Source organism: Balaenoptera borealis (genome assembly GCF_965194805.1).
Source record: "Balaenoptera borealis genome assembly, chromosome: 13".
Taxonomy (NCBI): Eukaryota; Metazoa; Chordata; class Mammalia; order Artiodactyla; family Balaenopteridae; genus Balaenoptera; species Balaenoptera borealis.
In genome coordinates this window covers 52,565,579-52,590,909 of record NC_138870.1, presented here as the reverse complement: position 1 = coordinate 52,590,909, position 25,331 = coordinate 52,565,579, and the positions used below count along the sequence as shown (strand labels likewise).

The following is a 25,331-nucleotide window of genomic DNA, read 5'->3' as shown; positions in this document are numbered from 1 at the left end:
CCCCCCCCCCCCCCCCCCCCCGCAGGCAGTTGGAATGACTCAGTTGCCGGCATACTTAAAGAACCAGTGCCCATCCTCCACCGCCCCCGCCCCCCCCCCCCACCGCCCTTGGACCACAGATCTCTCTTCTCGGCTTCGCCCTTGGGATTCCTCTTGCTGGTCACCCACCTTCCCCCAATCTCATTTTCCAGCTGGACCAATTATGGCATTGAGTGCTCCCTGGGAACTCTGGAAGAAGGAGATTTCTCTTCTCTGAGCCCTTGGAGATACTCTTTGGCTTTGGGGGACTCTTGACTGACATCACAGCTACCGCTTCAGTCAGCTTAACCAGGTCCAGCTGGTTTGTGGTAAGAAATCCTGGTTTCTCTCTCCCGCTCGTAGCTGCGGTTCCTGGCAGAGATGCCTCCACGGGTTCCTAGCCTTTCTTGTGCTGTTCCTAGCTCTGTCAGTCAGCTTCTCCGAGATTCAGTTGCCCTCCCTCCTCTCATCCCCCCCTCCTACTCTGTTCTTAAATTTCTCAGTAAATACTCTTCACCTTTTCACAACCACATTCCCAGGGTTACCAGCTCAGCGGCATCTTAGAACTCCCCAGCCTGGACCTCCTTTTTGCTTATGACAAGCCTCTCGTGCAGGAACTTATTTTGTATATTTATATGCACATGTTTACTTTATGAAACAGTTTGTCAAAACAAAACAGAAACAAACAGCAAACTTGTTACTGTTACGTAAGCAGTAGATGTTACTGGTATACAGCTTTAAAAAATACAAATAAATAAGATTAAGAAAAGAAAGGCATATTCCTATCACATAGATATGATCACTCACTCTCCCACTTGATGGTCCTTCAGATACTCAAAGGCACCTATTGTGACCATCCACAAATCTTCTCTTCTTCAGAGGAAACATCCCTGGTTTCCTTCACATGGTCTTCGGAGAGCTGGTTAGAGCCCCTCAGCCCCAGGTCTCTGGCCCTGGCCCTCTTCTTCTGGAATTTCCCTGTTCACACATGGCACCACCCAGCACTGAACTGACCCATGCTGTGTGGAGTGATGGCCCCCCCCCTTGTCAGGACAGCATCGTTGAGCCCACTCTCACTTTCCTATCAGTCATGCCACAGAGCCAAATCATGATGACCGTCTGTTGGAACTGAAACTCTTTAATTTTGCAGCTATTTCAACCACTTTTAATTTACCTCTTTTTACTTAAACTGTTCCTATCCTTCGTGGTCAACCAAAAGATCATGAACAATTTTGTTGGTTTCTAAAGTCCAAATAGATAGATACTCTGCCTTTGGCATGTCTTTTACCTGGAAGAAAAAAAGAGATGGAGGAAGAGGGCTTGGGAAGGGACAGGCTTTCATCTTAGTGGACTCAGGCAGACCACCAGTGACCACTGCTTTCCTTTTTTAGCCCTCACGAGCCTTGCCTTTAATGACCTACTCTAGAATCTTCCTCCAGATTGATATCAGGTCCCTCCTTGTTAGTTTACAGAATCCATTGTTTCCTTTGTTGAAAAGGGAACCTGAGTTGCCTGTCTCTAATCTCTGGTCACATCTTTCCTTCACTGCTGTTCCTCCCAGATTCCTGACAGAACTGTGAAAGCCTCATCTTCAAGTACTTTTAGGGCCCTGGGATGTAATCTGTTGAAGCCAGAAGACTTGATCCCATTTATTGCAGCAGAGTTCTCTTCTGTAATATTTTCATCTATCTTGGGCCTTAGTTTTTTGTTTTTTTAAACTCGTGGTTATTTTCTCCTTCCACCTGACAAGTAAAATAGAAATAAATTAGTACTTCTCCTTCTTTGTCATCCATCAACTTTACACCTGTAGTTTCCAGCAGCCAATTAGTCTCTTCCTCAATCACCTCAATTTTTCAAATATAACTAAGGAAGGTCACTTCTGTTGTCTTCACCATGTTCCATAGGTATAAGTCTATTCTGGGTTTTAAGTTTGTGAACAGTTTTGATTGGTGGGTGTTACTGTCCGTTCTTGGCCAACTTCCCATCAGAAGTAATAGGGTCTTAAATTAACACCATACTAATGAATGGTCTGAGTGTTTGCAAAATGGGAAAAATATAAGGTCCAAAATACATTACTTTGCATGTCAGAGAGATTCCTATGTGTGAAATAAGACCTACTAGGTAAGCTATAGAGGAGCAATGACATTCTGCAGAGATGAATTAAAGCTCAACTCGATTTCTGGAAGGTCCCAGGGGAGGAATTAGAAGCTGCAGAGCTGAGCCCTGAAAACTCTAATTCACAGGTCCTATTCTGGACCCTGCCAACCAATCCGCAAAAGTTGAACAGGGAACTATATGGACAGAGGATAAGGCAGAGGAACTCATTTTGTAAGTAATACATTTTGGCCGTAAATCCCCATGCAGTCCCTTCATGAGCCAGACTGGAACATATTGGGGTCTTCTTTTGTTTAAGCTGGAATCAGGACCCAGAACAGTCTGTCTGCCTCTTTCCCCCAGTCCCGGTGATGAGGGAGAGTCATTCCAGAGAAGCAGCAAATACAAAAATAAAATGTGAACCAGAACAAGAAAGCCCCCAAACTTCTAATGAGAACTAGTTGAAGTCAGGGTAGCAGGAGCACACCTTGAGCTCTCATACCTGGCAAATTATTGAAGAGAGGAGTTAGAATGGAGAAAACCAAGGGGCCAGGAGAGAGGGGGAGAGAACTTGGTTTTCTTACAGGCAGCCCCCCTCCCTGATCTCAGCCCCCGTTACCTCTGAAGCTTTGTGAATGCAGTGCCTCTCAAAAAAGAAAATGGAATCAGAGAGAGAGCAGCCCTGATTTTTCACCTGACAAGGTTTTTGGGAGTAGATGGTACAGCTCCCAAGAGTGAAACCCACTGTGTCCCTAGGCTGTAGCTCAGCCAAGGGCATCCATCCCTGAATTTGACCTACACTCGGTAGGAAAGTGAAGAGCGGTTAAGAAATGTTCCTCCCCCAGTCAGATTTGGGAACTATTGCACAGTTACCTAGTCTTAGAGAACAGTGACACATTTTACTATACTAAAGGCTCCAAAAAGTCCTGTGACAAAGAAAAGTGTTTCCCAAACTCTTCTGAGCATGCATTTTTTTGGTGGTTTCCTATTATCACTCAGAAGAGTGTTCCATGGAAAACATTGTAGGGGGCAACTTCAATTCATCGATTTACTCTGTGAAGTGAGTTCAACAGGTAAATGAGGGAATGGACCCATTTTCTATGGTCTCGCTTAATATTAATCCCCACGTTCTATATCCATTCCCTGGAATACTTGTTTCAGTTCCATAGTTTTAACTACCATATAAACATAACTGTTCCCAACTCTCTCTTTCTAGCACTGACTTCATTCCTGAGTACCATACCCACATTTCCAGCTGTGTACTCATTAGCCCTTCTCCCTGGGCATCAGGCACGTGTGCTGAACTCAACATGTCCAAATCAAAATGCAGTGTCTTCTCCTCCAGATGGGCCTCTCTTCCCGTCTCTCCTGTCCTTATAGCGTCATCACCCTCCATTGTCCAACCTGGGCATTGCAATAGATTCTAAGACCTTTTCATCTCCTTTACTTGGGAGAATATATTTTTAGATTATATACATTTAATAAATACACACATAATTTTAAAAATTTAATATATTATACCTCTGAGACGTTTCTGTTTCCACAGACATAGTCCAGACTCTCACTTTTCATTTGGACAATTGTAATAGCCTCAGGTAAATTATGGGCTCAGTGGAATTTTTGCAGGGAAAGGGAATTTGGCATGGGAACCTTTAGTATATCTGTTTGTCAAAATGAAATCTTAAGTTACAGATATGCTTGGAAAAATCTGAAGGAGATTATGGCATTAATATTAATGGACAGCGTGGGGTTTTAAAGCTAGTGATCAAGAGAAGCAGGAGTGCTCCATTACTACCCTGTCAATCTCCCTTCTTTTCCGTGGAGTTCTGGGGGTACCTGAACACGTGACTAGAAATGACAGTGGGAAATCAGCATGCCATTTCATCATTAAAGCCTAAGTGGGGTCACTAGATACACTGTTTGGTTTTTTTTTTTTTTTTACCTCCTTCATACAGTTCTTTAGGATCACAATTGTGGACAGTTATTGTACAAAATAACAAAATTCCAAGTAATGACTGTTCTACTTTGACTTGTAGATATGTATGTTTCCCTTAGTGATTCAATCAGCTATGCTTAATAAGTCATGCTTAAAGTCCTTTTGCACATAAACTCATTTAATCTGAAGAAAGAGGTATTTTCCCTTTTTCAAATGGGGAAAATTGAGTGTCAGAGGGGCTCCTAGCATGGCTAGTTCATAGCTTGAGCTAGACTTTGAACTCTGAGCCCTTGGTCACTTTCCACTGCACCTCAACTGGCTCCCCAAACCCAAATGATGGTTATGTTCAGTGGATGAGAGATGGGCTTCCCAAGCCTTTCTATGTGAAGAACTGACATGGGGTAACCATCAGCTGGTAGAGCCAGGAAGCCCTGCAGGCGAGGCACCCAAACTGTTATCTAACCACTGGGCCACAGATAAGCCAACTGCCCTGCCAGGTGAAGTCATGTCGTAGCTTATTTTGGGCAGGGGCATGTGGCACCGAGGATGACCTGTTTACTTCCATGGTATAGGTTGTAAGACTTTCTAAGTACATTATACAGTACACAGTCTAAAGTGAATGTTTATGGATCCGACTTTGCCCTCACACCACAGATGTAGTTCCTGATTTATAGCATCATAAAGAAACAACAATAAAGGATGCTTCAAGATTCTTGGCAGGCAAGTATAGACAAAGCTTCCTCATGTCCTTTTGAAGAATTTCAGGGACGGAGACCCCTTGGAATTGGCTTCGGTCAATGTATAATGTGAAGATTAGGAAATTCTTTTCTTGTTTCCAACCATAGAATCTTACTGATTTGATTAAATAGAATTTCCTCTTGTCTGTGTTGCTCTGAGCATGAAGAAACTGGTCACTCACCATTCCTTCAATAAAATGATTTCAAATTGCGTGAAGGAGATTGTGATCAAATCACTGCTCGTTTTTTCCTTCAGGCTAAAATACCATAATTGCTTTAACCTCCTTCAAAGCATCTATTTTCCATCCCTTACATTGTTTTTATTTCTTTCCTTGGAACTCAGTTCAGTTGCTCCATGGCATTGCCCTTTTAAAATAGAGTGGTTGGAACTGGACACACCTGTGTCCAATTGTAACTAATATGGAGCATTGGTAAAGAGGTTGCTTCCCAGACTCTGCATGTTCTACCTGCCTTGGCACACAAACAGTGAGCTATTGTCATCATCAGTTATTTAAAAGAAAGGGAAGGAGGAAGGGAGGGAGGGAGGGAGGAGGAGAGGGAGGGGGAGGAAAGGGGGCGGGGGAGGGGGAGGGGAGGGAGGGAGGAGGGGAGGCCTCACCCAGTCTGGCTACTTGATAGGAGGAGAAAAATGTGCTCGTTTTGGGGCTTGAGAAGTGTTTGTGTACATTTGTGCGGGGGGACCGTGGAGTGCTGTAGATTATAGGTATTGATCCTGCACCTGAGAAGAACAGAATATACACCCTGTGACACAAATGGAAATGGAACCACTAAGTGTTCAATATGTGCATTGAGATCGAAGCACACAGGCAAAACTTTGCCAACTAAGTGCTTTTGAAACTGTGCAAAATAAGAAACCGCTGTGGGATTTTCAGAAATAAATTTAGTTTGAACTCTGCAATCCTTTAAGAGAAAGTTTTAAAATTCACCAACTGGGAATGCAAAATGGTGCTGCCACTTTCAAAAACTGATTGGCAGTTCCTCAAAATGTTAAACATGGAGTTACCGTGCGACCCAGCAATTCCACTCCTAGGTAGATAGCCAAGAGAACTGAGAATATATATTCCCATAAAAACTTGTACAGGAATGTTTACAACGATGTTATTCACAATAGCCAAAGAGTGGAGACAACCTAAATGTCCATCCACTAATGAATGGATAAACAAAATGTGGTGTATCCTTACAGCGGAGTATTCATTCAGCCATAAAAAGGAATGAGGTACTGACGCCTGATATAACACGATGAACCTTGAAAACGTTATTTTAAGTGGAAGAAACCAGGCACAAAAGGCCGTGTATTACAGGATCTCATTTATGTGAGCTATCCAAAACAGGCAAATCTATAGAGACAGAAAACAGATTAGTGGTTGACATGGGTTAGGGGGGAGGCGGGGGGAATGGGGAGTGACTGCTAATGAGTATGGGGAGCAGTTCTTTTTGAGGTGCTGAAAGTGTTTTGGAATTAGATAGTGGTGATGGCTGCACACCCTTGTGAATATACTAAAAACAACTGAATTGTACACTTTACAAGGGTGAATTTTATGGAATGTGAAATATATATATATATTTTTAAAATTTATTTATTTATTTATGGCTGTGTTGGGTCTTCGTTTCTGTGCGAGGGCTTTTTCTAGTTGCGGCGAGTGGGGGCCATTCTTCATCGCGGTGCGCGGGCCTCTCACTGTCGCGGCCTCTCTTGTTGCGGAGCACAGGCTCTAGACGCGCAGGCTCAGTAATTGTGGCTCACGGGCCTAGTTGCTCCGCGGCATGTGGGACCTTCCCAGACCAGGGCTCGAACCCGTGTCCCCTGCATTGGCAGGCAGATTCTCAACCACTGCGCCACCAGGGAAGCCCTGGAATATATTTTTTAAAAATGAATAAACAACCCCACCGTTAATATACACATGGACCCCTTATCATTATTTTTAGAAATAAGCACCTCAAAAAGTTTTCTTTCATGACTGTAAGGCTTCTACCTGGTGTGGAAAATATTGTGCCAGTGCACTTGGTGTCATGAATGTTGCTGGTATAGCAAGATGTTTGTAGAAAGTGGCTGAATTATGACGTTGAGAAATTATTCTGGGTGGTGTGAATACAAACTGGGCTGCTTGCGAGGAAAACAGGAACATCTGACTCAGTTATTGCTCTGCGAGCGGTCATTTATTTTTGCTGCTACTGAAAGATCTGAATTTTTTTTTCCTGACCATTTTTTGGTGAATATTTTTGCTGATACACTTGCGTATTTGAGGTTCTGTTAAATGAATCATCGTATTTGCAACTTTTTTCTTTAGTATCCATTCTGGAAATGGAATGACTAAAAACACACCAAAGCCAATTCCAGGCTCCTGGGATTATTTTTTTCCCTTCAGCTATTTTTTGACCCCTCTAATTAGCACCAACAGCCTGGATGTTGTCTGATGGTGGTAACCCCAGCTTACTCCATCAGCTGCCCTGCTTTCTTTTCCATCGACACATTTCTAGTACTTCTGAAGGAGACAGATGCTTCTGCTGCATCTGAAGAGGGTTCACAAGGTCTGATGCTTTTTGACAAAATGGATGCCTCCTCCCTGTACTTCGGAATTGATACGCGCTGTCAAAACAGGTTTTCTGAATGGTTGCTCTTTGTCACCTTGTACCAGGTTTTCTCCTCCATTCTGGAAAATGTGCAGTTTAATGTTGCGTTTCGAATCACTTTCAGCTGAAAAAGCGTGTAATGGAATCAGGTCAGAGATGCCTTTTGTTTGCAGCTTTGCGTTCCAAGGGGACTGGTGACAACAGTGAAAGTACATCGGGGGGCTTGCTGGATAATGGGCTCCTTGTCCTTTATGGTTTAAAAGAAGCACTAAGGGTGACTTCTCCCATCCTGGCACTTCTGTATTGGTTTATATTTATGAGAATCTAAATTTGGGGGATTACCTCCTCCTGAGAGGGAAAGTAGTAGCTGTAGTAATTTGTTCGTATTTCTCCACTCTGCAGACATTCGGCTTATTTTCAGAATCACTGAAATTTAGACCTGGGAGGTGCCTTGTCCTTACCCCTTCTTTTTATTGGCAAGGACACCAAGACCCAGAGCTAGCGATTAACCTAAGGTGGGGCTGGCACCTACAAGTTCTGGTTCCCAAGCCAGTGCCACCACACCACCTCACTACCAGCGATGGGGCACATGGACAGGTACCCCTCAGCGCTGTGGACTTTCTGAGCAGAGAGAGGGCCTGACATCGGCCGTTGCCCCACAGTAGTGCTTTGTCTTTCCCATTACAACCTCCCATGTAAACTGGCAGAACTTACCACAACCCAGAAAGATTCCTCCTGTATGTCGTACACTCACGCACCCTTTGCTACACATGTGGGCGGTTTCCGTGCTGCAGGACTGGCTGGCCGCTTGACTGCTTGAGATGGGAATGAAGTTCTGTGCTACCTGGACTCTTGCAAACACTAGCCCCAGAGCACTTTGCTTTGCCGGCCAGCAGTTCCTGTGCTGCACAGGGAAGAAACCAAGGGGTATGGCAAAGTGACGCAACTTGGTTTGGATGCTGCCTTCAGGAGTGAGCTTGAGCCCTGACTTTCATCTTACTTAACCTTTCCCTCCGTGGAGACTGGCCTGCTGGACACTATTAACTGCCTCTCAAGTCCAGCAGCCTGGCGATTTTGAAGTTCTTTTCCATTTCAGCTCTGCAGAGAGATTCTACCTTTAAGCTTGGAGATTTTCATATATATATGAATATATGTAATGTTTATAAATGGAGATTTATATGTGGAGATTTTTATACATAAATATATCTATATTGTATATAATCTACATCTATAACTTTAAATCTATGTATATAAGGGATATATATATATATATATTAATTTTTCCCCATTCTTTGTGCCTCTTGGACCTTCTATTGAGGCTGAAAGCCTATATGCTCATTAATTGTCCTTATACCAAGTTTACATAGTACCTATTTGCAAAACCACTTGTGAATTTTAGTATTTTGTTTGGTCTTAAGGCCGAAGTTTTTACCTTGAGGAGGCAGGAGGGCTGACAGGTGGTCTGCTCTGCAGTGCCCTAGGCAGAGCACTGGCTTCTAAGCTTCCTGAGGCTCACAGAAAGGAAGTGCTGGCTGGAGTTCTCCTGCATTTGTCCTCCAGCATTCTCCAGACTTCCTCTTAAAACTTCAGTGTGTTGCTCCTTTGCTTGAATCTGAAGCTTTCTCGATAGTCACAGCCGATGACGTAAGAGCTGTGCAGCGCACCGAGGCAACGTGGTCTCGTTTCACTGAAGGCTGGAAAGGAGGGTGTGTGAATGAGCCTCTACTATTCAAAGCTAGTAGTGTCCTGGGGCTAGGGGGAACTTTCTGAAACACTCCAAGAGGGTGTTGTACACCGTGAGACCATTCCAGAGCGTAGCTGTGAACATAAGCTACAGCACATTGCCCACAACACTCACCAGTATATGTTGAGTTCTGCTTGCCCTGGAAAGAGGGAGATGTCTTCTAAGCAGTAGGAAGTGTAGCTGGCTGTTTGCTCCCTCCTGCTCCGCTTACTCCCAGCAGTGATCTCTAAGGGGAAGTGCCTCTCCCATCCCACGGCCACATCCAAACCCCTGGATGGCTGCCTCGGCCTTGAACTCTGCAAGTCGTGTGGTGGTAGGCAGCTCACAGGCAGTGGATGCAGTCATTGAGGTGGGGCAGTGGGGGATGTTTTGTTTTGTTTTTGCCTTATCAAAGTGTCACTGATTTAACACACTGAAAATTTCCCTGTGGCCAATGAAAAAAAGTATTACACGGATGCATACTGTCAGTGCCTAAGAGGCATAGTTTCAGGTTCTTAGGTCCTCAGAGAAACGTGTGTGTCAGGGTAGTTCAGAATGCCCAGGCTGTGGCAGGAAGGGGAGGATTACATATGCACAGACCCTTCTGTACGCCTAAAATAAATGGAATCTAGCCATCCAGGGGAGGGGCTGATGAATCCTCGAGTCACCCCATTCATTCTTCATTCAGAACGTCTTTCTGCCGTTTTCATTTGTGAGCGTGATTGGCAGTTCTGAACCTACTTCTGTGGGTCTCCTCTTAGAACACAAGTGATAGAAGAAGGTACAGACATTTTTGGTCTTAACCAGTTCTCATTTTTATAACAAAATTCTGCCACTGGCTTCTTAGTTAGTGGCTTCTGGTGCAGCTACAGGAGAGTTTTGCAGTCGCACCTGAGCTCTGAGAGACGTTTGGGCCCCAGGAAGAATTCTGTGGTCACTTAATGCTTGGGTCCCACCAGGGTTCACGAAGACTGGTAGTGCTACAAAGATGAATTAGCATTTAGTAGGATTCCGGGCCTTTTGTGAATATGCAGCCAAATCTGGGCAAATAAATTCCTCTTCAGAATTTACAAAAGGAATGTTTCACGATTCCTGTAAGTCAAACCATACAAAGATATGTAAAGGAAAATTAACTTTCTCTCCCACTTCCATGCCTTTCTCCCTACTCATTCAAACATAATTTATATTATCAGACAGCCAGGTGGCCAGGTGGCCAGTTAGTACAGTGACAGCCTTATTCACTCTCTGATAGTGCAGGCAAGAGGCAAAGAGAAAGCAAAGTGTTGCGTTTTCCGCACACAAGGGCACCGGGCCAGGGTCAGGTGATGACATGCAGCAGGGCGGGAGGAATCTTCTAGGTGTTGAGGAGCTCTGAACAAAAGGCTGTGCCTTTGGACCAAGGGATGGGGGTGGGATGGCAGGTAGGTGGTGGAGAAGGGGAAGGAGTAGGAGTGGAAAAGTGCTGAGTCAGAGTGGGGAAAAGTATCTTAGCCAAGACTCCTGGTAGAGGTGCCTAGGCTGGGTAGGCAGAAAAGTATGTAAATGTGACCTGGGTAGGCAGAAAAGTATGTAAATGGGTGGAGAGAGGGAGCCGTGGCCTGCAGCTCCCCTCAGAGACTGCAGAGCCCTGGCTGGGCACCAGCGGTGGGGAGGGCAGCTTCCCCGCAGGCCTGCCCGGTAGAGCCTTTGCAGAGCCTGAAGGAGCACACATAGGATTTTGGCCTGGAATCAGATACTTCGTGTATATTGGGTATCTATATATAGTTTTTGTTTTTATAAAAATGGGATTATTCCACATATTATTACTCTGCAACGTGCTTTTCTTAACAATACATCATGGATACCTGCAGGTCACAAAACAGACTTAACTTTTTAAGTGACTGTGTAACATATTATAGATTACACACCAATCCATTCAACAATTCCCCCTTTTGATAAACATTCATACTGTTTCCAGTCTTTGCCACAACAAGTAATGTCAAATATGAATTGTTGACTTGTAATGAACCTTTCATTTCTTTAGGATATATTCCCCACAGTAGGGTGGCTGAACCATTTTTTTATGGAGTTACAATTTTAAGAGATTTAAAAAGTATAACAATCTATGTTCCCTTTAATTACGAGAATGACTTTTTCCCCTCACCTTATGAGAACTATTATATATTGTTAATGTTTTCAATAGATGTTTGCCAATCTGATGAGCAAAAATTACATTACTTTTACTTTAATTTACCTCTTCCTGGACCAGTGAGGTAGAGCTTCTTTTCATATGTTTATTGAACATTTGCATTTTCCCTTCTGGTCAGTTGCCTAATCACATTTTTTATTGTTTTTTTTTTCTTTTGCTTGTTTGTCAGATGCCTTTGGAAAGTATCACTCCTGCTCTGAGACGGGATTTAACAGGAGTTAGTGTGATCTCCTTAAGAGAAACTGTAAAATTGAGAGAATATCTGAAATGAGCATCCTATTTGGCCCTTTATTTTTCTCTTGACCAGTTTACGTTCTGACCAGCTTGGGGAACAAAAAGTAAATCTTTTTGACTCCAAATTGTGACATTCAAGGATATAAGTAGCAGAATTTTCTAGCACCTGTTCTCTGAACTCAAATTTCTCATCAGTTAGGAATAAATTGCCCTTATCCTGTCATGTGCCTCATATGGGGGGTGGGGTTTAAAAACTATCAGTGTTTTTGCTTTACCTCCTCTTTTCCCATCCTTGCAGTTGACGTTAAACCTTATCATTCGCCGTGTTACGAATACTGCTCCGTCTCTTAGACTGGGTAAGAAGTTAAAGCATGTGTATTTCAGTTAGTCTCTGTAAATGAAAGGCTAGCCTTAACTTTGCAGAATATGCTCAGGAACCACCACCTCTGTATGGTATGGGATGCCAGGTGGGAAGTGGTTGCTAGTTGGTGAAATCACCCAACCCCTGGTGACTCCCTCACCTAGTCTCTGGCCAAACACTGAGTAGGTGAATGAAATGTCATACTGACCACAGTCATATCCACAGGTCTGGACCTGAGGCCCCAGAAGAAAGGTCAGGGCATGTGCCTAACCCTCCTTGACACTCGCTGCTCTATAGCTTTTTTTTCCATGTTTAGTAAAAACATTTCATAAAATAATGAAGTAGAAGATATGAAGTCTATAAGGATCCTATGATGAGAGAATGTAGCTTTAAAGGCATTTCTCTACTTTATTGGTTGTTTAGTACAGCCTTCATATGCACTCTGTTCCCTTTGAAACCCCTTCCTCTCACTGCCCTACTCCAGATTGGAGACCAGCTCTCTGACAAATTGATCCCTAGATCAGAGGGATGAAAGAGAGAAAGATCAAAAGGAAGCCGGGAATCACATAGGAAGAGGCATCATGATGCAGGGACTGGAAAGTTTGGCTGCCAGACTTGCTGTCATTCTTTAATCCATGGGTGTCTCATAAAGGAAAAACTCGGTAGTTCAAACAGAAGTGAAGAATGTTCTGTACATAAGTGGACTTAGATATAATGATCTATTTATGAAAGTAATTAGGTAGGGTTACCCCAGCAGTGAACATTGGAGTTGAATGCCGATACCTCGTTGTGTACGAATTTGAAATGCAAAAACAGAGTAAACATAGCGGTGGCTGTATTCTCCCTCCCCTGCCCACTGAGGACAGGGGCCCTGCCTAGTTTTCCCTTATCTTTTGAGTTACTTTTCAGTGGTGATTCAGCCAGAACAACAACATCCTTTTGGGTCCATTGTCTTTTTGTAAAACCAGTGAAAAGGCATGTGGATTTTTGAGGGCTCAGGCTGTAGACAGACAGTTACAGATCATGTTATTAAGAGAAGTCTTATTTGGGGCCTTCACTTCTGGACACGTCTGTTCATCCACCCAAGTCCAGCTCACTCTTCATCCATTTAGTCGCTTATCCCTCAGCAAATAGTTATTGCGTGTCTGTCACAGGCCACACACTGAGTGCTGGAGATTCAGAAACCAGGGCTTAGGCTCTGCCCAGAAGACATCCTCAGGTAGTTAGAGACAGCCACAGAGGCCAGCCGTCTCGGTGAGACTGGTAAGGGCTGTGGTACACCAGGCACGCGACCCCACGGGGTCACGGAGAAGGGGCATCGAAGGTAGACCAGGAGGGCATTCTCCTGGACTGACTCTCAGAGAGGAATCAGTTGGCCAGAAGAAGGGAGAGCAAGTGTGAGACTGAAACCAGAAATACAGGCAAAACCCAGATAATGAAGGAAAGTGGAAATGCTGGGAAGGCACCCAGGGGCTTGCAGTAGGGGATCTGACGTGATGCGAGTAATGCTTTTAAATCATCTTGGTGACCCTGGGGAACAGAGCTCCTGAGTCAGGCAGACAAGCTCTGATGCGGCCTGAACCCAGGCACTAACAGAAGAAACCAAGGAAAGGGACAGATTCTCATGCTACTGAGGGGATAAACTCTGCAGGATTGCTGCCTGTTTGCATGTGTAGAGGGAGAAAAGTGAGATGGCTTCTGGAATACCCCCCCCGCCCCCTGCTGGAAAGGGATGCTGTCCCCTGAGACAGGGGCTGCTGGAAGGACAGATTTTGGGGTGTGGTGGGGCAGAATCATTAAGGCTGAAACACGTCGAGTCTGAGACGCCAGTGAGTATCCAAGTGAATATTTGTTGGCAGTTGGCTGTTCCAGGCTGGAGCACAGCAGAGACGTGTGGGCCGGAAAGGATGTTTGGAATCATCGGCATATGTCATGGTTGAAGCCATCGATTCGTCCAGTAAATATTAAGGGCGCACAGTCAGGGCCTGCTTCATGGGGTTGTGACCTTTGCAGGCCGCCACATTTGCCTTAATGTTCTGCCATCACAGTCTTGAAATTCTCATTAATTTTTGAACGAGAGGACCTGCATTTTTATTTGGCCCGGACCCTAGAAATTCTGTAGCCAGTACTGCTTGTAACTGCCTGGGTCTGTGCACAGTAGTGGGGCCTCGGCGTGAGCAGGACGGACGTGGTTCTCGCCTTAGGAGCTTATGGGCCAGCCTGGAAGGCGGACAGTTAAGCAATGAGTGACAGAACAGGGTGTGTCCCATATTAGGGGCACCAGGCTAACAGAGCACGTAGGAGAGGCCTCTAAACCAAATCTTGGGGGTTACAGGGTTGGGAAGCGAGCACCCAGGGAGGGGGTAGAGAGACTGAATGGCAGCCCGCAACCCCAGGGGAGTCTGAGAGGAGTGTCCTGGGAGGTCGGAGGGAGACCAGGAGGAGCAGTGTCCCAGAAGCTGGGGTCGGGAGGGACCGACACATGCTGCCTAGGAAGCTGGGAATGAGGCCATGGTCAGGGGGTGTAGCAGCAAAGAGGCCGTTCGGGGACTGGTGAGAACAGTCAGGTAGAGAGAGGTGCAAGAAACGAATTTACCTGTATTTGAGGGATCGGTGGGAGGTGAGGAAGTAGAGCCCCTGAATGTAGATTAATGTGTACGTTAATGTGTAATGCATGTGTAAACCTTGGTTTAGGAGGAAAGAAAGGGGAAAGGACCCTGAAAGTGGGTTTCAGATGAGGAGAGTATTGTTTGTTCGGTTTTCGTTTCGGTTTCTGTTTTGTTTGATTTTCAACACAAAGTGTTTTGAGTGTGGCAGGAAAGCCAGTAGAGAGAGAGGTAGGGAATGCAGAGGGAATAACTGACGTAGGGAAGACTCCGGGGTTGGAAGTGATGGATGTACTCACCTGGTCAGGAGGAGAAGAGGAAGAGATGGCTGAGGGAGCAGGTGCGATTCCAGGCGAAGGCCCCCTCGGCTCTGTGACGTCCACCCAACTCTCCTTGTGTAAGCGCACATCCGCTCCCTCCTAGTTCTGCTCTCTTCCTCCCTCAGACTCAAGGCAAAGCTTCTCCTAAGTTCCCTCATCTGTTCTTATATTCAATTAATATTCATGGGGCTCCTGCTAGGTGACAGGCAAGATACCAAGCATCTGGAATATGAGAGTGAACAAAACAGACCAGGCCCCCGACCTCCTGACGCTTAGGTCCTGGAAGAGGCTCTTGCGTGGTCTGGTTGGCTCCTCCCCACAGGCCCACGCTGCCTGACCCCCCATCGTCCACCGTCCCTTCCTTCCTCCTCTTACCGTGATCATTTACTTCCCTCCCGGATACCCACCTTTCTTAGTCTGAGCCTGGAAGCTGGAATTCAGGGGCCACGTAGGAAAAGGGAGGGAAAAGAATTAAGACTAGCTTTTAGCAAAATTTTGAAACAGCAGATTGCTGTGGGAATTTACTGCATAATGCCTTTTGCTCTAGTGCCCCACATTCTCTGGGGCCTTCTTGCTACTTGAAGATTAGGCCCTAACCTTGACCTTCCTGACCCCTCCTTTCAAGTTCTCCAAGTTTCTCCAGCCTCTATCAAAACCCCTACTCTTATTACAGTTCTTCTCAGCTGATAAGTAGGACAAAGACAATTTCAATTAACTCACACTGATTTGTGAATGGTGGATATCACCTTTCTTGGGGTTGGGGGAGGTGGTTGCATTTTACAAGTGACTCTGGGTTTATAACAAGGAATCTTTAATTTGTCCTATTTTCGGCAGCATAATAAAAGAAGTGATACGAGTATTACAGCAAGAGCCACCCTCTTCCCAGGGTCAGCCCCCGCAAAATTTTTCCGTTTTCTTACAGCTTCCACCATTTTTCTCCTAGATCCATAAATTCTCTAAGGCCCCCAAGATTTTTATTGTCATCTCCTCCCTTGCCTGCCCCCCTCCACTAGTTTCTATGACAGCAGCAACTGGGCATGGGTGGTGAGGGGTTAGCAGGGGAGGGGGTCGAGCAGCTGCAGCCATTTATAGGGATCGTTGCCAAGTCAGGACTGCCTGCCTCTGCAGTGGGAGGGAGGGGTGCCCGGGGCTTCTTGGCACAAAAAAATGCAGCCTCCCCATGTGAGTGAGACATCCACCCAGAGCCGAGCTCATTGATGGTATTCCCCGTGCTTGTGGCTCTTCACAGAGAAGTGTGCTGGGTCCCCAGGTCTCTGGCTCCCTGATACCAGGAGCTTTGTGGTTCGAACAGAATGCAGTTCCCCTAGCCACTTGGATTTGTCGTAGAAATGGCAGCCTTCCGCCACAACTGATCGATAGCTGGCAAGCGGCTGCAGGGACCACTGCGGAACAAGGTCTGAGCATAGGAGGCTCCACCGAGAACAGGCTTAGGGAAGGTTGCTCCACAGTTATCAATCCGGCAACTCCTCTTTTAGGCGTCTGCTTTGGGGAACTCTGTTCTCTCAAAAGTCCCGGAGTCGGCAGTAGCTGTTGGGCACATTTTGGAGAGTATGTGAATTTCCTGAGCTTTAAGATGAGATAAGAGTGGTTTTCCTGGACCCAGGATATTACCGTAGAAACTCAGGAGCCTAGGTCCGGTGTTCTTAGCTTTTAACGTGCCTCTGCCTCTGAATTCCCTGGGCATCTTACGGCAATGCAGATTCCGATACAGGAAGTCTGCGGTGGAACCCGAGGGTCTGCATTTCTAACAAGCTGCTGGCTCACAGACACTGAGTAACGAGGATCTGGAGCTGCACTGTCTACTACACTAGCCCTCTTGTGACTGCTTAACTTAAAGCTAAATGAATTAAAATTAAATAAAATTAAAAATTCAGTTTCTCAGCTTGCACTCACCGTGATTCAAATGCTCAGTACCCACATGAGGCTGGTTGCTGCCATGTTGGACTGCACAGATTAAAACACAAGTTTTAATGATCACACACAGTTCCACTGGAGAGCACTAGTCTAGAGTGAGCCTCTGGGCATCATTCATTGATTCATTCATTTATTCACTGACCATCTATTACGTGCCAAGTATTATACTTGGTGCTGGGTATTAACCTAGCAGAACAAGTAAACATGCGCTAACGAGAATGTCATGCTCTTAAAGATACTTACAGTGTGGTGAGTTGGTAACACCGAGCTTTGCTGTGCAAGTCAGAGGAAAAAGGATCCTCTGAGAGTTTCAGGTGTATTCTGAACTAAGCTATGGAGTTATGACAGAATCGAGGTACTTATGAGATTGGCTGCTGACATGCATTTTCACCATTTCAGGGCCATAATCCTCAGAAATGGAGAGATCATCCCCATGTCTTCGGAATTCACCCCTGAGACTGAGCGCCAGCGACTTCAGTACCTGGTAAGAGTCACGTAGGTCTGGCAGAGTGCCGCGGCGTCAGGGCTGGCGTCGGAGCTGTTTTGGAGGAACATGTTGCTATTGACCTGGGAGCAGGCCCACAGCAGTAAAACGACATATGGCATTAACACCCCCATACGCACCTCCTGGATCACACATCCTGGCTCCGTGTGTGACGACACACCCCACCTCCGTGCATTTATTATTGTGGCTGGTTTCCTCCCATCTGTGACCGATCAAAGACATGGCATGCTCTGTTTCCTTTAATGGCTTGGTATGTACAATACAAAATGTGGTGGTAAAGAATGCTGGTACGTTTTCCCCAGGCCTGCCACTCACTTTAACTCAACCAGAGGGTTCAGACGAGTCTGAATCTCGTGTGAGCAGGGTGGCAGCCCCCAGAGTCTGATGACACACCATGACTTCCTGCTCCGATGTGAAGTCTCAGGGGCCCTTTGGGAGAAATGCAGAAAATCTGTGTCTACCCTGAAAATAAATTCTCCATGTTAGATTTCCCTCTTCGGAGTGAAATGATGAGAGGGCTCTAGGAGGGCTGCTCAGTTTTTCAGATCTTGAGAATTTTTGCTTCTTCGAAAATTTGAGCTTTCTGAAAAACAGAGTATTCCCTGCCCTCAAACTCCAGGGGTAGGGTGTTAGGCTTAGGCTTTCAGTTCTACAACGATGATCATCCAGGATTACTTTGCAGTGGGCATCTTTCGGCACTAGCTGTGAATAGTAGTTCTGCGGATGAAATGTTTTCTTGCCAACTGGCTTTCTTTTTAGACGACAAGGCTAAGGTAGTGACCGCCTGCTCTTAGGAAAGAACTGATCCAGCCTACTCCAAAAGGACTTCGCTCACGTCTCTGAATTCCAGCATGTGGGAACAGTCAGGATTTGATGACTTTGGCTGATTTAGCAAGAAGTTGTGCACTTCCCTCAATTCCCTTGACTGTGTTGTGTTGGTTTTACTCAGTAGCGAAGCTGTGTTGCTTTTGGTACTTACCTGGTCCATAAGACAACAGGAATCCAAAGCCAAGGTAAAAACGTTTCTTCACTCTTTTACTGCTGTTATTTTTCCAACGTATCTGTTGCTACTTTCAAGCAGATAAACTTGAAGCCCCTCCGGGGGGCCCAGATGTTAGAGCCTTTCACTTTCTTTGGCCATCCAGGCAGGGGGAAGGGACCGGCTGCTGCCGGCAGGACCTCGTCCTGCTCCCATCCTTAGGCACCAGCTGGGTCGCTTTGTTGCAAGTCTCTTAACCTTTCCAGACCTTGGTCTGGCACTTATAAAGTAGAGAGCTAGACCAGAGGGCCACCGAGGACCTCAGAGCTGCGAGGGTCCCTTCCAAGTAGAGTTCATAGCGCCCGGCCTCCTTGCCACCTGGCTGGCTCTCTCCAGTCCATCTTCCACAAAGCCCCCCCGCACCACGTGATCATCACATAGATCTTGTCACTCTCTTCCCTAAAAACCTGTGGCTCCCCGCAGTATACAGAAGGCAGACCCAGAATTGGGCCCCCCGCCCGCCTCTCCAGCATCATCTCTTCGCTGCCCTCACCAGTGACACAGTGCAGCCCGGCTGCAGCCACGGAGAACCAACCGTCTTCCATTTCCAGGACACACTGTGATCTCTCCGATCTCCATGCCTTTGGAAATATGCTCTGCCTGGAGAGCCCTTCCCTTTGTGTCTGCCGGGAAAACTCCTCCTCATACTTTGAGACCCCAAAAGAAATGTCGCTTCCTCTAGGACGTGTCCCCTACCCCTCGCAGGGGGCCAGTCCCCGGTGCTCACACAGCGCCCTGTGGAAGCCCACAGCCTGGCTGTCAGCGTGTGGTATTGTATTGCTTTTTCCAAGTTCCGTGTCCCCTTCCAGACTGAGTCCCGGAGGGCAGGCCCCTTACCTTAGGGACCTCACGTTGTCAGTACCTAGCACAGAGCTCATACTGAATCAAGGTGTATTGACTAAAGGGGCCAGTGTTCGTATTGATGTCTGGGTCATTACCACACAGCACCTCCCCTCCTTCCCCTGAAACCGCTCACAGCGGCACCAGGCCTTTGCCTCCCATGCCTCAGCCCCTCCCTGTCCCATGACCTCCGTGACCCTTAGTAAAAACCATTTCCTGTTTTACTGCTAAAGGCGATGAGTAATAGCAGATCCACTTTTTTATTTTGAAATACTTTCACACTTTCACGTGGCAAGAATGATACCAAGAGCTTAAAACATTAACTTTTAAGGAGGGAGGGGAATGCTGACATTGTTCCGATTCAGATTCCAGTATCAGTGGTCTGTTTTGGGACGGTCGGAATAAGATGCATGTGGCTTCAGAGCTCAGCCTTGTCACGTGACTGCGTCTGTGATTTCTACAAGGCCCTTCACTGAGCCCCGGCTTCACTGTCAGTAATGGGCACAGAAAACCCCAGAAGGCAGGTGCAAAGGTGAAATAATATATTTGTGGAAGTAATATAATATATGTGGAAGTTTTTGTGGCACATAATACTCATTTGGTTATTGTTGGATGAATCAAAGTCTTGCCACTTCAGATTCTACTGGCCTTCACACCTCAGTGATATTGTCCCTTTATGTTTATTTAAGAATCACTCCTAATGGTCCTAAAATTACTGTGTATTTTGATGTTACTCTTGCACAGTCAGTGGACACTAGTAGCCCCCAGAACAGAGTCTAATACCTGAATTTCTAAAAGGTGAGAACACTGCTCCCATTCTCTGTCGTCCTTTTACTCCTGAAGCATATAGGCTACTCTATATGGAAATTACATCTAAAATTTTCTCCTCAGACAACAGGAGTGTAAATGACCAAAACATAAAATATCCTGGCTGTCCAGCTTCCTATTCCATCAGGAATCTAGGAGTGTGTGCTTTGGAATGAAGAAATCCAGTAATAATAGTCACATGATCTGTGATGTGAATCTTCGTGGTGAAGTATTTGAGAGCATTAGGAGACTGGTAGTATAAAATAACCTTGTGGTGAAATCTTTATGTAATGGATTTCAGAGAATTGGGAGGTTTATAGCATAAAATCTTGAAAATAATATCAATTATGAGAGGAAAACACAGTGTGATGTGGACTTCTCTCAGCCCAGCCCAAGCAAGAGCTGTGTGACCTCAAGTCTCTCACACAATGTCTCTGAATCTCCTTTCCTCCTGAGTGAAATGTGTAGGAATACTTCTCTTGAAATATTCATTACATGTTCTGAGGTCATAGTGAAAAGTAATCTCATGATAACATAAAATACAAAATGTATCTTATAATTTTAGGTACATCTAATCCAACCAATTCATTTTTGGGGAACATCAGTTCCCTTGAACTAATTGTGAACCACTTTTGTGCAAGGAGAGCTGTTGTATCCTTTACATAATCTAAATGAATTAGTACGTCACCAGAAAGTTAACACAATGTATTCCTTATTCTTAGGTCAAATCAAATTTCATTTTCATGATGTCTGAAGAAACATTTATGATAGAACCATGAAAACTTCCAGGTCCCTAGAGACTTGGTTTGAGCAGATGACTGCAGTCCCAGGGCTGTTTGACTTGTAGAAATGGTTAATGATTTTCTTAGAGGTGGGGAGGGTTCGGAGCCCTTTGTACATGAATCGTTTTGATCCACGTCGAACAGGAATGTTCTTGGTATGCACAGTCCAGACGTTCGGGGATTACAGAACTGGAAGCAGATTACACGATGATGGATGTGGCAGGCACATTAATTTTGTTTGGTCTTGCTTCCTGACCTCAGAGGGCCCTTCAGACAGCTCCCTGGGTAATGTGAACTTTGTTCTGTAGATTCTTGGGCTGGGTGATTAATCAAGCAGGCTTGAGGTTTTGACTTGTTCACATGGAATGTGGCAGGTGTGCGATGGAGGGGTCAGGGGCCGTGCACTTCTGCCCCAGCAGTCAGGGAGAGTTGATGATCCTACGAGTCACGACTAAGCCTTGCTTTTTTTCTCGCTGGGCTTTTTTTTTTTTTTTTTTTTTAACGTTTCCAGGGTGATTGAAATAAAATATGTAAGGGGGTCCACCAAGCTAGACAGAATGTTTTGATGGAGTCAATGCCCAAATAGGAGGGAAAGCAGCCTGGTTTGTGGGCGTTTCTCGGCAGCGTTTACTTCTCTGATGCTGCAGCTTCCAGGAAATCACCCCCACTTTTGCTTCAGGTGACAGCTAGGAATGGATCTCCCTCTAGGGGGGACCTCTATAGCCCTGAGGTGTGAGAGTCATGGCTTCCCCCTCCATTCTGCCTAGACATATTTATAAACTCTGATTTGATTACATTAAGATGTGCTGGTATCATCAGACCTTCAAATGTACGTCTGTCCTTGTAGATAATCCAAGTCTGCAGCTGTTTATCATCAAGGGCAATGTACAGAAGAGATGAAAGTGGGTTTCAAATGCACATTTGATACACACAAGTGCAACATTATCTGAGGTGATTTCTTGCGGTGTCCTTGGAACTGTCCGCAGCCTTCTACACCAAGTCTGGTTTGATTTGTCTGCCGTTTCCCTAGTGCTGAGCTTGGAAATGTTTCAAGGGGAACAGCATTGTACCTCTTGGCTCTCTGGGATTTTTCACGCTCAAGAGTTATCTCCCAAGAAGTATATTCCTTAAGCCTGAACCTGCTTTTAAGACAAGAGGCTAGGGCTTCCCTGGTGGCGCAGTGGTTGAGAATCTGCCTGCCAATGCAGGGGACACGGGTTTGAGCCCTGGTCTGGGAAGATCCCACATGCCGCAGAGCAGCTAGGCCCGTGAGCCACAACTACTGAGCCTGCGCGTCTGGAGCCCATGCTCTGCAACAAGGGAGGCTGAGATAATGAGAGGCCCGCGCACCGTGATGAAGAGTGGCCCCCGCTTGCCACAACTAGAGAAAGCCCTCGCACAGAAACGAAGACTCAACACAGCCAAAAATAAATAAATAAATAAATAAAAAGGAAAAAAAAAAAAAAGAAAAGAAAAAAATACTAGCCTTGCCTTTCCTTAGCTAAGGCTATTAAAAAAAAAAAAAAAAAAAAAAGACAAGAGGCTATAATTGGGAAGGGTCATATGTGCTAGTGAGTAAAAATGGCTGGCCTGCCACCTGGACAGGGCCCTTAACCTTGAGAGCAGGTTGTTAAGCCCGGGAGCCTGGCTGCAGTCACAGGGAGACAACTTCACCACTGCTCTGCTTTGCCTGACGGCTGAGTCAGGGACAAATCCACTCCAACCCCGCCTCTCTCCCCATTTAACCCCCCTTTGCAAAACTGCATTTGAGTTTCAAAATCTTGAATTAAAAAAACGGCAGGCTAAAGTGGTTGACATTTTTCATATTCACTATAGGTTCCATTGATCACACCAGCATCATGAAGAAGCCAGGAGAATTTTAGAGCATGAATTTGGCACTGCCCAGGGTTTCAGAGGCAGAACTTATATGTGGCTGCCCTCGGAGCACTGCCTGGCTTCAGGAGGACTCTGAAGACATTAGCCCTTATAACTGAACCTCGCCGCTTCTAGAGCCTCATTTTGAAAATGAATATAAATGGATGTATTATTTATTCCAGGTTGGGAGAGGTCAGAAACTTAGCATGGAGGCATGCTAAACCTACTATGCAGACCTAAGAAAATGAATTCCACACAGCTGAACAAAATCATCATGAGAAGGAATCCCTACATTTTCTTCTTTAAAAAAAAATTAGTCTTTCTGCGCGGTTGCTACACATCAATGATCTTTAGACTCTAAAGCCCCTATCCCCCAAAACATTCTGAATAAAAAGTTGGGCACATAAAACTGGAGCCATCCGCCCATAGGGTCCCTTGAGAATTGATCTTAGTGTAAGGAAGCAAGATAATGTCATACATCCTTTAAATATATTAAAGTTAAATATGCTTTGAGAGAGGTAGATAGGATTCACTGAAGTTTATTAGGGCAAAAACTTAACTGTAAAATGCTTTCTGTGCTTTTAGTTGCTTTATCTGTGAATTAGGGTAATTGCAGGACCCTCACAGGATTGGAATGAGGGTTAATGAGTTAATATTTGTAGTGCTTACAATAGGGCCTAGATCAGAGGCAAAATAAAATTTCTTAGTTTTCAAATATAACTATATATGAACTTTTTCATGGCCATCCTGTCATTGGGACTACTGTGGCCTTTTATAAAATTTCTCAATTGCATTTGCTTATGCAAAGAGATTGGAGATATGCAGGCATGCATATCTTTTTTGCTGACCTGCGTTGTTCACTCTACAAATGAATGCCTTTCCCCAGATTTTTACTGGGGAAGAAAAAGCATTAGGCATATGAATATGGAAACCTTATATGTTTTATGTAAATGAACACTTTTTACCCCTTATTCTATACATTAAACTGTTGTAGAGTTGACAAATCTAGGCAATTTTGTTTAATATCTCTATTTGTATTCCAGTTTCCATGTGACTCCTTTATCATAAGATCTCAATTTTACAATTTTAAAGTTGTTTTGGGGGCATGCTACTTCTCTGTGGCTGATGAGTGCAATCCCATGTCGAAATTTAAATGTGAACCTTCCTTGAGATCCACATAAACCAGACAGAATTTTATTTAATATCCAATTCTGTAATAGCTTATATACACAAGCTTGGTTTTTGCTACTTTGAGATTTTAAGGACAATTAAGACAGAGAGAATTTTTTATGAAAGACTCCAACCCATATGTGTTTAGGTCTTGGTCATTTCACATTTTTCCTTCTTCTTCTTCTTCTTTTTTTTTTTTTAACCCAAACCAGAATATTCTCCTCCTGCACTATACATCAGGCAGCCAGCCTTGGCTTTGGAAGAGCCATCTCCTTTGACTCTTTGTATGACCGTCAGTGATCACCAGTGGCTTGGCCGACTTTATTAATTTCATTTCATTTGTGACCTTAGACTTTCTATCAGGATAAATCATCTTGAAGTGTAAGGCTTCCAATCCTCCTCTCATATAACCTGACAAGGTTTTTTTCCCCCCCCTAAGGGCAAGAAAGAGGAGAGATTATTCAGTTTTTTAAAGGATGTATATTGAACACTGAAAATCCTCATTTTGATAACTTGCTTTCACATACTGAGAGTTCTAAACATTTAAAAAATTAATTCATATAAAATTTTTCTGGGTAGATGACTTTACATTCCTCTTCTGGAATGTGACTTCTCATTTCATGCATGAGTATTTTTAACTTTCCATATTCTGCTGATGGGAGTGGAAATTGGAACAACTACTTCGAAAAAGGATTTGACCCAGCAGTTTCACTCCTAGGTATATACCTAACAAAGTGTGTACCACTGTTTACACCAAAAGACAAGAATGTGCATAGCAGCACTGTTTGTAAGAGCCCAAGCTGGAAACTATCCAAATGCCATGGAGAGTAGAATGGATAAATAAACTGTTCAAATAATAAATGCTGGAGAGGGTGTGGAGAAAAGGGAACCCTCTTGCACTGTTGGTGGGAATGTAAATTGATACAGCCACTATGGAGAACAGTATGGAGGTTCCTTAAAAAACTAAAAATAGAATTACCATATGACCCAGCAATCCCACTCCTGGACATATATCCGGAAAAGATGAAAACTCTAATTCAAAAAAAGATACATGCACCCAGAGTTCATACCAGCACTATTTCAGTAGCCAAGACATGGAAGCAACCTAAGTGCCCAATGACAAATGAATGGATTAAGAAGACGTGGTACATATATACAATGGAATATCACCCAGCCATAAGAAAGAATGAAATAATGCCATTTGCAGCAACATGGATGGACCTAGAGATTATCATACTAAGTGAAGTAAGTCAGAAAGAGAAAGACAAATACCATGTGATATCACTTATATGTGGAATCTAAAAAAAGACACAAATAAACTTATTTACAAAACAGAAATAGATTCACAGACATAGAAAACAAACTTATGGTTACCAAAGGGGAAGTGGGGGAGAGGGATAAATCAGGAATTTGAGATTAACATATATACACTACTATATATAAAATAGATAAACAACAAGGTCCTACTGTACAGCACAGGGAACTATATTCAATATCTTGTAATAACCTATAATGGAAAAGAATCTGAAAAAGATATATACATATAAAACTTGTAAGCATAACAAATAA

At 44.6% G+C, this 25,331-nt stretch overlaps 1 protein-coding gene and 1 long non-coding RNA gene across 4 annotated transcripts in view; both read left to right on the top strand.

Moving 5' to 3' along the window:
• Window positions 1–25,331, top strand: part of LOC309609612 — a 526,119-nt gene that overhangs the window by 373,922 nt on the left and 126,866 nt on the right. The gene's annotated exons all lie outside the window — the stretch shown is intronic.
• Window positions 1–25,331, top strand: part of PPM1H (protein phosphatase, Mg2+/Mn2+ dependent 1H) — a 275,787-nt gene that overhangs the window by 170,976 nt on the left and 79,480 nt on the right. For all 3 annotated transcript variants that reach the window (XM_082351253.1, XM_082351252.1, XM_082351251.1), the window contains exon 5: window positions 17,144–17,228. In XM_082351253.1, the coding sequence (XP_082207379.1) occupies window positions 17,144–17,228 (85 nt within the window). The remainder of the gene's footprint in view (window positions 1–17,143; window positions 17,229–25,331) is intronic.